Source organism: Hyperolius riggenbachi, chromosome 2 (genome assembly GCF_040937935.1).
Source record: "Hyperolius riggenbachi isolate aHypRig1 chromosome 2, aHypRig1.pri, whole genome shotgun sequence".
NCBI classification, from domain to species: Eukaryota; Metazoa; Chordata; class Amphibia; order Anura; family Hyperoliidae; genus Hyperolius; species Hyperolius riggenbachi.
Genome location: NC_090647.1, coordinates 215491725 through 215504412, shown reverse-complemented (window position 1 = coordinate 215504412; position 12688 = coordinate 215491725). Strand labels below are relative to the sequence as shown.

The window sequence follows — 12688 nt, the reverse complement described above, 5'->3', positions numbered from 1 at the left end:
TGCAGGGGACTGAGGGGAGCCCCGGGTGAGTACAAGTCATTTTTTTTAGGAGACTTAAGTTTTCCTTTAAGTACCCCCTAAACACAGCCCAAGTAATCAATCCGTAAATTGATTAGTTTGCCATATTGAGTCATAATTGAACAGTATACGGCCAGCTTCAGCCTCGCACTTTACTCAAATGCCAGTTCAGCTGCTTGCCAGGCATAAAGAGGATGGTTTTGATGGTGTTCAGTTCTCAAAGATAGGAAAAAAAATCGGTAAATTTTTTTGTCAAACCCTATACCGTCTGACAATAGAAACAAAGGATGCGAAGTCGGCACTAGCTGTGATCCGTGTTTAATCCAGCCTCCGTAGAAGCACTTAGACAGCGCGAAACGGCTGTCAGGCTTATCCTGTGCCCAGCACCCACCACCAGCTCACAGCTCGCAGCCTCCACCTAACGGTATGTGAACTTTTGTACTGCACGTATGTGATGTATCACTGCCTATGGATTAAACACGGATCACAGCAAGTGCCGACTTCGCATCCTTTGTTTCTATTGTCAGACCCTGTCTATTTTCAGTCTGAGCACGCTGTTTGTGCCATAAGGCGAACCTACCGCAATCCTGCAAGCCCTCCCTATTGCAAGCAGATCCAGCTGCAGTGCCGACTCCTTCTCTTTCCCTGTATCCTTTCATAAACCCTATACCGTATTGATGCATCTCAATTTGCTCAGTGTATTCAAAGAATTTGGCCATGTAATCCAATTTTAAAATGTACCCATGGTAAGTGGGAGGATAGATACGTCCATGAAATACTCTCTATTGAGAGATCTTGCTGTAGTAACGCACAGCCTGCTGTGCACTTACTGAACGAAGTGCTAGTTTACAGTGGCAGTGAAGCATAATACTTTCATTGTAATTCACTGTATGGTCTCTGCACTTTTGCATTGCGATGGTATCACAACATGCGCAGTGTTGAAGAACCCTAAATACGAGCACAAAGGGCTTGTTTGTTGCTGGTCATTTAATGGTCCGCTGTGGCCCATCTATAAATGACATCATGGGACAGCTATACACACACCAGGGGGACTGCACAGCGTAACCTCTTAGGGTGAAGAGATGTATGGGGCTGCAAACTTCCTACCTAGTTTGTCACACTAAATGGTCTGTCGTGGTCGTTTGAAGTGACAGCTTACCAGTGATAACTGTACAGACACGTTTCCTGTTCATGTCAAACAGCATGTACTATTCTATGGAGAATGCTCAATCCGCAGTTAGGCCCCGTTCGCATCTAAAATTGCAAACCGCTAGCAATTACGGCTAGTGTTTTGCGGGGAAAAAAATCACTGGACACAGTAGCGTTTTGGGAGCAATCGCGATTAGCGGTTCTATACATGCTAATCGCGATCGCTCAAGAATTGCCGCCAAAACGCTGCAGGTAACGTGTTTGCAATGATCGGTAATCGCAAAATGCCCGCGATCGCAGCAGTGAGAACACTGCCATTGGATAACCTTTGCTACGTGGTTTTGAAAACCGCTAGCCGTTTGTGGTAAGCGGGAAACGCGTGATTCCCGCTCAGATGTGAACGGGGCCTAATCCTGCTGCCAGACAGTGGGAAAACATAACAGCAGCTGGCTGATGTTTTTTCTGGATCAATAAAAGAGAAGGCTAAGAACATTTGGAAATGTGCACCCAGTAAACTGCCAGATAAAATAACTAACAATCAGTTCAATCGGTTACAGTCTCTCCCGAGTGTACTTGGTGCTGTAAGTATTGCTGAATGTATCTGGATTGGGGGAGGCACAGCATCCGAGACGGTCAGCTATCCACAGACTTAAGATATAACATAAGAGTGATAACAAACAAGAACTCTTGTGAATACTGTGTCCAATATACACGGTGGTATATTCAGTTATATAGAAAATGCACTTAGGAGTGTTCATTTTAAGGGCTAATGTACATGGAGCTTTAAATTTAGGTCAAATGGAGTTGACCTGCAGTTGACCGCCTTCTAAAACTAAAGAGGTAATCCATTGCATGTTTAGTAGTAATAGTAAATGTAACTCCTGGTGCCTCATATTCTGTTGTGCTATCAGCAGATAGAAGTGGTGTTTCTGTTTTACGTTTAGCAAAACCCTGGATTCAACTGTTTGTTTTGGTTTTTTTTGCTTCATTTGCATAGATAACATGATTGTATTGTACCCTCACACCTTAAAGGAAACCAGAGAAGATAAAAAAAAAAGTTTTATACATACCTGGGGCTTCCTCCAGCCCCATACGCACGGATCGCTCCCACACCGCCATCCTCAGTCTTCTGCAGCGCCAGTACCAGGTCCCGTAACTTCAGCCAGTCTGTGCAAGAGAAGGGTGTTCTCTACGTATATATCCGGCAGCCGACGGAGAGATGCGTAGAGAGCACACTTGACTGGCCGTGATTGGCCGAAGTTACAGGACCCGACACTGACTATACAGAAGACTGAGGAAGCCGGCGCTGGAGCGATCCGTGCGCATGGAGCTGGAGGAAGCCCCAGGTATGTGTAAAACTTCTATTTTTTCTCTTGTCTGGTACACTTTAAAAGGAACCTAAAGTGATAGCAATCTTTTTTGTGTATTAAACGAAGCCATTTGCATTACTTCCTTCCCAAAATAAGAATGCAGATCAGATGCTTTGACTCGGGTCTCCACTGGCTGCATGTTTGCAGGTGTGTGACTCAGAAACAAAACCTAAATCTAAGCATGACAGCCAGGCATTATCTCTAGGGGGATAGAAATGGCAGCCTGTGTATCCCTCACACTTCAGGTACTTAGTTAAGGTATATAAAGCGGTTTAGAAAAAATGGTGCATTGGCTGAAGTGGGTTACAAAATCCAAGTTGCATTCTTCTGATTATAATAATGTCATAGTGTCTGAGATATTTCGTAGGATATGCTATTCTAAAATCATGCCAACACATGTTTTTTGGTAAAGCTTTACTTATTTGTATTACTTTGCATTTTCCCATGAACAGGTAAGGAATTTATGCTACATGGTGAATAGAAGGGAGAAGCTCAAACTTTCCCACAGTAAAGTCCATGAACAAATCTTCAACCTTGAAGTACAGCTTGTCAATCAGGAGTTGGCTGCAGGTAATCGGCTTATCAATAATAAGGCTACATAGAATGATTGAAGAAGGCATAGTTTTATGTATATAATTTTGATATTCTATTTTAATGATATCATATCTGCAAGGCTATAAATAAGTTTTTTTTTTGTACTAATAAAGCTAACATAGATTTAAAGGGAACCAGAGATGAACGTTCTCTAAAAAAATGAAAAAAAAAGGTATTATCCGCTGCCTCTATCGTCGGTACCGGGTCCCGTCACTTCCGCTGGACGCGACCAGTCTTCCGCATGCCCAGGGGCTCCCTCCGGCTCTGTACGCATGCGCAGTACGGAGGGAGCTCACTGTGCTTGCGTCGACTGGCCGAAATGAAGGAACCCGGTATCGGCGGTCTGAGGCAGCGGAGGACGGCGGCGTGGGAGCGATCCAGGCTTATGGGGCTGGATGAAGCCCCAGGTATGTATAACATCTTTTTGTCGTGGTCTCTGGTTCTCTTTAAATTGCTTTAATGTCTAAACTTTGTATGTTTTTGTTTGTACGCATGCAGGGGAACTGTCAGCCCATAGAGATAGGGACTCAATCCCTTCAGTGACGGTTCAGGGCAGAGGCTGTGTAGACGTGTCGCTAGCCTACAGGCAATGCGTGGCACATGACAGAATGGGACGGGGTAAGAAGGAGAACAATGTCCTTGGCCTGCACTCTGCTGAGATGATCTGGCATTTTGGGCCTCTGATTGAGGCCTTGGGGGGCCACACAACAGCGTAGTGATGCATCTGTACAGCACTTGCCTATAAACTGTCACCTGAGGTATTGAGTCCCGATCCCTACAGGTAACCATCATTGTACGTGTGTACGCACCTTCACTTCAGTGTGAGCACAAAGTGTTTGGGGGAAAAAAAACATGGATACTTAGGTAGAGGGAAGCCGTTGGATAGTCCAGAGGCATCCCATGCCCCCCTTAACCCCACAGTCGATGACCGGGACCCTCTGACAGTTTGCATTCACACCTGCACAGTTAAGGTGGTCATACACTGGTCGATTTGCCATCATATTCGACCAAAAGATAGATCCCTCTCTGATCGAATCTGATCAGAGAGAGATCGTATGGCCACCTGACTGCAAACAGATTGTGAATTGATTTCAGCCTGAAACCGATCACAATCTGTGGAGCTGCCGCTGCTGTCACCCAACCCGCATACATTACCTGTTCCGGCCGGCGCGAGTCACTGTGATCGAAACGGCCATATTTCGGCAGGAAAATCATTAGGTATATGGGCCACTATACTGTGCAGGCACAGGCGTACTCTCGCAGTTGCATTATGGCTGTGCCCATGCATGGCGGGGAGCCTAGCCATGAAAAGGCAAGGTCTTGTCGGATATGTTCAGAAGCTTCAAGTGCCACAATGGCTGGGTTGAGGAGGATATGGGAAACTTCTGGGACTATTCCTCTTCTTAAGGGGCCCATGCACCTAACAATTTTCCCGCCGAAATACGGCCGTTTCGATCACAGTGATCGAAACGGCCGTGAAATCGCTGCGCACACCGCTGACAGAACGATGGATTTCCGTCCGAAATCCATCATTCCCGTCGACTCCCATCAATCCATCCGTGCTGAAGATTTTCGCGGGTCGGGAGTGCGTCGATAGCGGGGTTAGCATGCCCGACGACCCACGCAATACAGCGGAGATAAATTACCTGCTCCGCCGGCGCGAGTCCCCGCTGTCACCTCCCGGCTGGCATCTTCTCCCATCACCATCCGCATCACGGCATCAGTGTATAACTTCCTGTGTCACTGCAGTGACAGCGGAAGTACAAATAGAGTGACAGAACGTTATACGCGGATGCCGATGCGAAGAAGATGCCGGGACCAGGCGGAGAAGAAGACAGTGGTGGACCAGGGGACTCGCGCCGGCGGAACAGGTTATGTATGCAGGGGTTGGGGGGGGCGCGACAGCAGCGGCAGCTCCACAGATTGTGATCGGTTTCAGGCTGAAATAGATTCACAATCTGTTTGCAGTCAGGTGGCCATACGATCCCTCTCTGATCAGATTCGGTCAGAGAGGGATCTATCTTTTGGTCGAATCTGATGGCAAATCTACCAGTGTATGGCCACCTTTAGGTAAGTAAGGCCCAGTGCACACCAAAACCGCTAGCAGATCGTCAAAACGCTAGCGGTTTTGGGAGCAGAGAGCAGATATTTGGCCGGGTGCACACCAAGCCGGTTTTGTATGCGATCCACCAGCCGCATCAGTCAGTGAAAGCGCTTGGCTATTGTATTTAAATGTGTGGTGCACACCGGCGGTTTGAGTTTTTTTAGCAAACCGCAAACGCGCAGCAGGAGGCGCGTTTGCGGCTTGGCAAAAACCTCAAACCGCCGGTGTGCACCATCCCATTGCAATACATTAGCCAAGCATTTTTCCAGGCGGATGCGGCCGGCGGATCGCTCCAAAAACCGCTCAGTGTGCACTGGGCCTTACTTGTTGTTTTTTCCCAGCTAGTGCAGGTTTTCTTGAACAGAGCTTCCATTTATTTTCAAGCAAACTTAATATGTTTGTGTAAGTTTTGAATCTACAGCTTTTAAATGCAGTTAAAGCAGTGCATTTTAGTTGCTTTAAGAGTCGCAAACGCATTTTCAAAGCAGTAGTATTAGACGTGCTGTGTTTCAAGAATTTAAAACAAAACTTGTCTAAAGCAGCAAAAAATGTGTGCACTGCTCTGCAACATTCCATGCAAAATTCCAACAGTGGTATCAGGGTCCTTCTAAAATGTTTCATAAATCCTTGTCAGCATTCCATCAGAGCTCATGTACAGTACATTTCCTCAAATTCTAAGCCTGGATTCCTGGACACTACTAAAATGTTACAGCCAAACATTTGTAAATAAACGAAACCTGTACTTAAGACAACTGAAGTGAGAGGGATGTGGAGGCTGACATACTTCTTTCCTGTTAAACAATACCAGTTGCCTGGCAACCTTGCTGATTTATTTGGCTGCAGTAGTATCTGAATCACACCAGAAATAAGCATGCAGCTAATCTTGTCAGGTCTGAAAATAATATCAAATGCCTGATATGCTGCATGCTTGTTCAGGGTCTATGGCTAAAAGTATTAAAGGCAGTGGATCAGCAGAACAGCCAGGCAACTGGTATTATTTAAAAGGAAATAAATATGGCAGCCTCCATATCCCTCTCACTACAGTTGTCCTTTAAAGCAATCCTGAAGTGAAAAATAAAACTCAAGTTAGATATTTATCGTAGTAGGTGGGAAGCCTCTGGATAATACTCTGGAGCCGCTTTCTTCTGGGCGTGAACAAAGCTGTGGACATCTGGACTTGGTGTGCATGCCCAGTAGAAGGAAGTGCTCGGACATGGAGGAAAGAAACCATGCCTGAGCAGCTTGGTTGTACTGGGCATGGGCAGATATTGCTTGCATATGTCCTGTCTGGATGCACATATCCACGGCTGAGAGCACGGCCAGTAAGTAAAGTTGGTCCCTGCGCTGGAACAGTGGACTGTGGGAGGATCCGGGAAGCCTGTGGATTATCCAGAGGCTTCCCACCAGAGTTAAGTATCTAACATTTGTTTTATTTTAAAATTCAGGATCGTTTTAAGGAAAATCAGAACTATAGGTGCCTCTACGTGAGCCCATCTCTGTCACAGTGTATTTGAAGAGTGGTATTCTCCACTCCTGGAATTTTCACTCTTTTTTTTTTTTCTTGTGCATCGGTGAGCTGGGCACAGGGTGAGCCCAGTATAACCAAACTACACTTGAGTTATTGAGATGTAGAATTCTGAGGTGATGTCTAAAATACTTAAATATGATTTATTTGTAAATACAACATAAGGTTTATCATAAATAGCCATATTACCGTGGCAACACACCCAATGGTGAATGCATATGAAACCTCTGGTGGGACAGACTTCAACCTGCAGTTTTAATGAGTCAAGCTATCTCAGGTCAGGGTGATTCAACATATTGGATTCTTCGTTCGTTGTCCATTTTGGGTAGACGGCCACATGCTGGAAGTATGCATTTACTTGCTCCAGTGCATTTTTGTTTTATCAGTTGTAGTAGTGCATGTGACTAACTATATTTTTGTTGTGTCTTTATCTAGGACAACCTTTATCAAGTGCACTGGAAAATACACTGTTCTACCCTCCTCCCAGAATTACTTTAAAACTTAAAATGCCAAAATCGACACCAGGAGACTTTAATAGCTCTATGAAAACTGGAAACCGATCAAGTATTTCAGAGAAGAAAAGTAGTTCTCATAGTGGTGGCAGAAGACTACAGAAAGGTTCGTTTGAACACAGCGCCAAATACTACAATAGGTATGCCTCAGAGAAAAAAAGCAATGGCTTGCTTGATAATAAAACACGGACAGACCCCCAAGCTCCAGATTCCCACCAAACGCGAATTAGGACCTCAGGTAAACCGTTGTCACTACAAGCCGTAATCCACGGACAATCCTCCAATGGCAGTGGGAAAGTTCAGCATGAACACCTGAGGTCGGTTAAATCGAATGGACTTTTGCATTCTGGGGAGGACAGATCTCAGAAAGACAACTCAAGCCAAACTCTTCATGACCCAGAGTCTTTAAGTCATTTAACTAACCAGCGCAGCTTTAGGAAGTCCTCTTTGGATCATTTTAATAGATCCTTTAAAGAGGCAACCAACAGCTTGGTCAGGACCATGGAAGACCTTCAAGGTTGTGGGAAGCTTCAAAGGAGACAATCCACAAAAGATCGTTCATGGAATAAGCAGTCTATTGAATGCCCATCATCAGGAACTCCTTACCAGGATAATGACGGTTACTGTCCCGACCTTGAGTTAAGTGACTCAGAAGCTGAAAGTGATGAGAATAAGGACCATATGCGACTAAGGAGAGGCAGTTCAAGTCTAGATAGTCCAAGCAGAGACTTGGAGAAACTCAGTCGGAGTAGGAGCAAAAAGAACATGATTCCACACAGTTCAGGGCAGAGGTGATAACTGATATACTGGAACAGACTTTCATGTTGTGCTAGTGCATATCCATATGCCAAAGGAGGTCCTGCAAACCCCCACTGGAATACAGAGGAAAGAGATAAAACGTAATCGTGTTATTGAAAGCTCTGGGTTTCAGCAGAAGGGTTTTTTCAAGGATGTGTATTATCCACAAATGCAAAAAAATCCTTTCAACAGAACAGCCAGAAGAATATGCACAGATATCTAAAACAAAATTTTTATATAATTTGTACCTACAAAATGTTCATAAAGAGTTCCCAACTAACACATACTTGTTGGTTAATTTATGTGGCTACAGAGCTCTGTATGGTTTGTAATATACTTTATTAGCCAGCAGGTGAAAGCGATTTACTGTAAATATGTTGCATTCATCAATATTTTAAGGCCTATGTACAGAAATGCTACTTGTGCAATGCCTTTGTAAATATTTTACCCAAATGAAGCCAACATGCAAACACTGTTTACAGAGACAAATGGTAGCTATCCATTTTACATCGTCCAACATGCTGAAGACAGGCGAATAGTGTGGGGAAAATGCATGAAGTGTCCACTTTGTGGTTTCAGCCTTTGTTACACTCAGAAAAAAGCACTGATCATTCTGCAGAATATCACACATTACAGTACTGTTTACATTTATGGACAGAAAACATATTGTGCTGACTTCTGTTCCTGCATTCTGTCGGCTGCGTTGAACCAGTGCGCATTGATGTTGAATGTTGGTGGTATTACCATGCCCTTGTCATGTCTTCTCACTTGCATCAATTAAGATTATGTAGCTGTTCATTGTTCAGAGCAGAAACCTTTGCTAGTCCACCAACAAACAAGGATTTGGATGTCTTACATTGCACACTGGGAGGCATTGACTTGACCGTTCATGGCAGGCAGCAGAATGCAATGAAATCCTCTCAGCACTGCCCACTACAGTTTATTAGTGTAAGTTAGCACCAGTTGTATTGTATGTTTCAGGTGCATTTTGGTAACCCATGTGAATCAATGATAAGGATAGAATCCTTGAGGGCATAAGTGTTAGCTCTGTGCACAGCAACAGCCTTGTCCGCTATACCCACTTGCTGTTCCTTAAAGAGTAACTGTTAGCCCCTAAAGTGAAATTTAAATCTCTATAGCAATGTTTTATTTAGTATTTAACCACTTGCCGACCGCGCACTCATACCGCGCGTCGGCAAAGTGGCAGCTGCAGGACCAGCGACGCAGTATTGCGTCGCCAGCTGCAGGCTGATTAATCAGGAAGCAGCCGCTCGCGCGAGCGGCTGCTTCCTGTCAATTCACGGCGGGGGGCTCCGTGAATAGCCTGCGGGCCGCCGATGGCGGCTCGCAGGCTAAATGTAAACACAAGCGGAAATAATCCGCTTTGTGTACATTTGTACGGCGCTGCTGCGCAGCAGTGCCGTAAGGCAGATCGGCGATCCCCGGCCAATCAGCGGCCGGGGATCGCCGCCATGTGACAGGGGACGTCCCGTCACTGGCTGCACAGGACGGATAGCGTCCTGTGCAGCCCGGATCTCCAAGGGGGGGCCAGATAGGAGAGGGAGGGGGAGGATTTTGCCGCGGAGGGGGGCTTTGAGGTGCCCCCCCCCCCGCAACACCCGGCAGGCAGGAGCGATCAGACCCCCCCCAGCACATCATCCCCCTAGTGGGGAAAAAAGGGGGGCGATCTGGTCGCTCTGCCTGCACGCTGATCTGTGCTGGGGGCTGCAGAGCCCACCCAGCACAGATCAGCTACAACAGCGCTGGTCCTTAAGGGGGGGTAAAGGGTGGGTCCTCAAGTGGTTAAGTGAGCCAAAAAGCCAATGCAGAACTTAAAAATCAATGTAATTTTTATACTATGTAGCCTTTTGGACAAGCTCCGGACGCAAAGCCGCATATCAGAGACTGCTTCAGCATGCAGAGCATGCCTATGTCTCCCCGACCCCCCTCTCTCCCCCAGGACCAGGTGCCGATCTATTCTCACATCAAACAGCTGACCGTTCTGACACGGAGAGAGAGCGGGAGCACTTACAGCGCCGCCACCGCAGAGCAGCCGCCGCCGAGTGACATGTGAGAGATGCACGTGCATCTCTCACATGTGACTCGGCGGCGGCTGCTCTGCAGTGGCGGCGCTGTAAGTGCTCCCGCTCTCTCTCCGTGTCAGAGCGGTCAGCTGTTTGATGTGAGAATAGATCGGCACCTGGTCCTGGGGGGGAGAGGGGGGTCGGGGAGACATAGGCATGCTCTGCATGCTGAAGCAGTCTCTGATATGCGGCTTTGCGTCCGGAGCTTGTCCAAAAGGCTACATAGTATAAAAATTACATTGATTTTTAAGTTCTGCATTGGCTTTTTGGCTCACTTAATTACTAAATAAAACATTGCTATAGAGATTTAAATTTCACTTTGGGGGCTAACAGTTACTCTTTAACACTTGGGAGTAGATTCCCAATCTTTGCTATTTGCATCCACTGATGCCTGTGGTGATACTCCCAAGTTGCCACTTGAGCCTATGTTGGTAGCAAATACTTCAGGTTTTATGGATTAAATTACCATACTTCCTCTGGTGTTTGAAAGTGGACATGCGCTCCCATACTGAGTGTTTGCCATCACTACGGAAGAGTGCATGTACATGTTTTTCCAGACACTTCTGGAGTTACTATGTAGATTGGTGAAAGCAGATATGGCCTAAGCTCAACCACAATTACGGATGAATTCCTTTTATTACGCAATGTCCTTGCTTGTCTGCATTATGCGCACTGCATAATAAAAGGAATTCATCCATAATTGTGGCTGAGCTCAGGTAATGCCTGCTTTCATTGTGCTTGACAGGGGTGGATGATTACTCTGAAGGATTTTGGTGCTCCCACACCACATAACCTTAATTGGTATAGCTTGCAGGATCATTGCTATTTAGTATGTAGAATGAACAGCTTTGATGGGTGTCACCAATGACAAATCCCATATGTGATGAGACTGTAACATGTACTTTCCACCACGCATTTCCAGGTTCTGGTATCTATTTACCTATGTCTGTCTGTCAGATTTATCTATATGCACTTGGATACAATGGACCTGAATTACTTAGGCCCTTCAGGTAAAAGTACATTTGAGAACATCTAGTGATCCGCTAAACCTGGCTTGTGTCTTTCTGTGGAGCAGGTTTTTGCATGCAGCTGCAGCTGCACAGCCTCTAATTTGTCAGCCTTTTTGCCACCTTGTCCCAAATGGAAGTTGCAAACAGTTTTACCTTATAGACTGGGTCAATCACAATATGTTCTCCCTCTAGGAGCTCCTTAGTAAATCAGGCCAGTTGTGCAGCAGCAAACACTGAGCACGTGCTACAAATGGCATGCAGTGGAAGCCACTGCCAGGCCAATTTGTTAAGCAGTGACAGATGGCACTTTTATTGTTTTATATTGCAGTGATTGCAAATGTACAAAGCTGAAATCAGGGGAAGTAAAAGATAAATTCATACAACCTTTAGAAGTTGCAGTAAAAAGCTTGCCTTTTTTAAATGTCTGTAGGAGTTGGTGCTCACATGACACTGAGCTACATGCTTGCCCAAGAGTCGGTGCTATTCAGATTCAAATGAACACATATTGCATGTCTAATGATTTCATATCGGTATTCCCAAGTGTTTGTGTTTGTCAAAGTAAAGTGCCTAAAATGAAATTGCCAAGGTGCTGGGTGGGATGTGAACAATGCTTCCTGTTGTGCTTCATTTCATCTCTGTGGCATTTTCTGTTCTGTAGCTTAAATATGAACTACAAGTGTGCACATTCGTGAGTCCAGTGACTGGCGATAGGCAGGCAGATGCTGAAAATTCTGGCTTGCAGGCAAATTTAATGCAAATTGTATAATCACCATGAAGGGCATTTAATTGGCCCACTTCCAAGCTGTTTCCAGTTTGCATGTGAAGTGAGTGCAAGTCTGTATTATAAGCATCATGCTGTCCATCTCTACCAATGACCGGTGTTGTGTTATTGTGAGGGCAGCTTACATACAGCACTAGCTAGATCAGTCATGTCCAATACTGTAGATTACAATCTCACCTCTTAGGCCTCCATGAAGCCTTAGCCAGTCTATTTGAAATGAAGCCCAAGCTCTTTTTTTATCCTTCTATAAAATGCTTTGCCTGTAGGCTGCTTTCACGCTGACATGCTGTGTTGTGTCCGCCAATATAATCTCCTTTCTAACGTAATACAATTATATTGTAATAACATCACATTGGCTCATTAGCAGTGTGATGGGTCGGAATCTGTTGGGAGTAGCGTGAAGCATATTTTTATGTACTGTATTTTTCACTACATGCATCACATTGCACATGTTATGCACAATTCAACTTTTCCCTCCATTGTATTAGTTGTTTGATTTCACAGAATGTGCAATGCAGCACCCTCTAGTGTTAAACCAACCTCAATACTATAGAACATCCAATCAATGTAAAAGAATTCAAATCCCACATGTTAGAAACCATCAATGGAGCAGCCTAATGGGGAACTGCAGGCCTTGAAATGAAAAAAAAGCCTTTTTAACATAAGAGCAAATCCCAAGCAAACATATATTTTTATTTTTTGCTGTTTAATTGCTGCTGCACTTTCTTGTACAGTAGTTTAAC

General features: G+C 45.2%; 1 protein-coding gene across 5 annotated transcripts in view; it reads left to right on the top strand.

The window, feature by feature from the left end:
• The window catches only part of JADE3 (jade family PHD finger 3), a 78646-nt gene extending 69328 nt beyond the window's left edge, over nucleotides 1–9318 (top strand). For all 5 annotated transcript variants that reach the window (XM_068268118.1, XM_068268116.1, XM_068268117.1 and 2 more), the window contains 2 exons: nucleotides 2990–3107; nucleotides 7196–9318. In XM_068268118.1, the coding sequence (XP_068124219.1) occupies nucleotides 2990–3107; nucleotides 7196–8067 (990 nt within the window). In that variant the 3' untranslated portion in view covers nucleotides 8068–9318. The remainder of the gene's footprint in view (nucleotides 1–2989; nucleotides 3108–7195) is intronic.
• Nucleotides 9319–12688: the final 3370 nt, after the last annotated feature.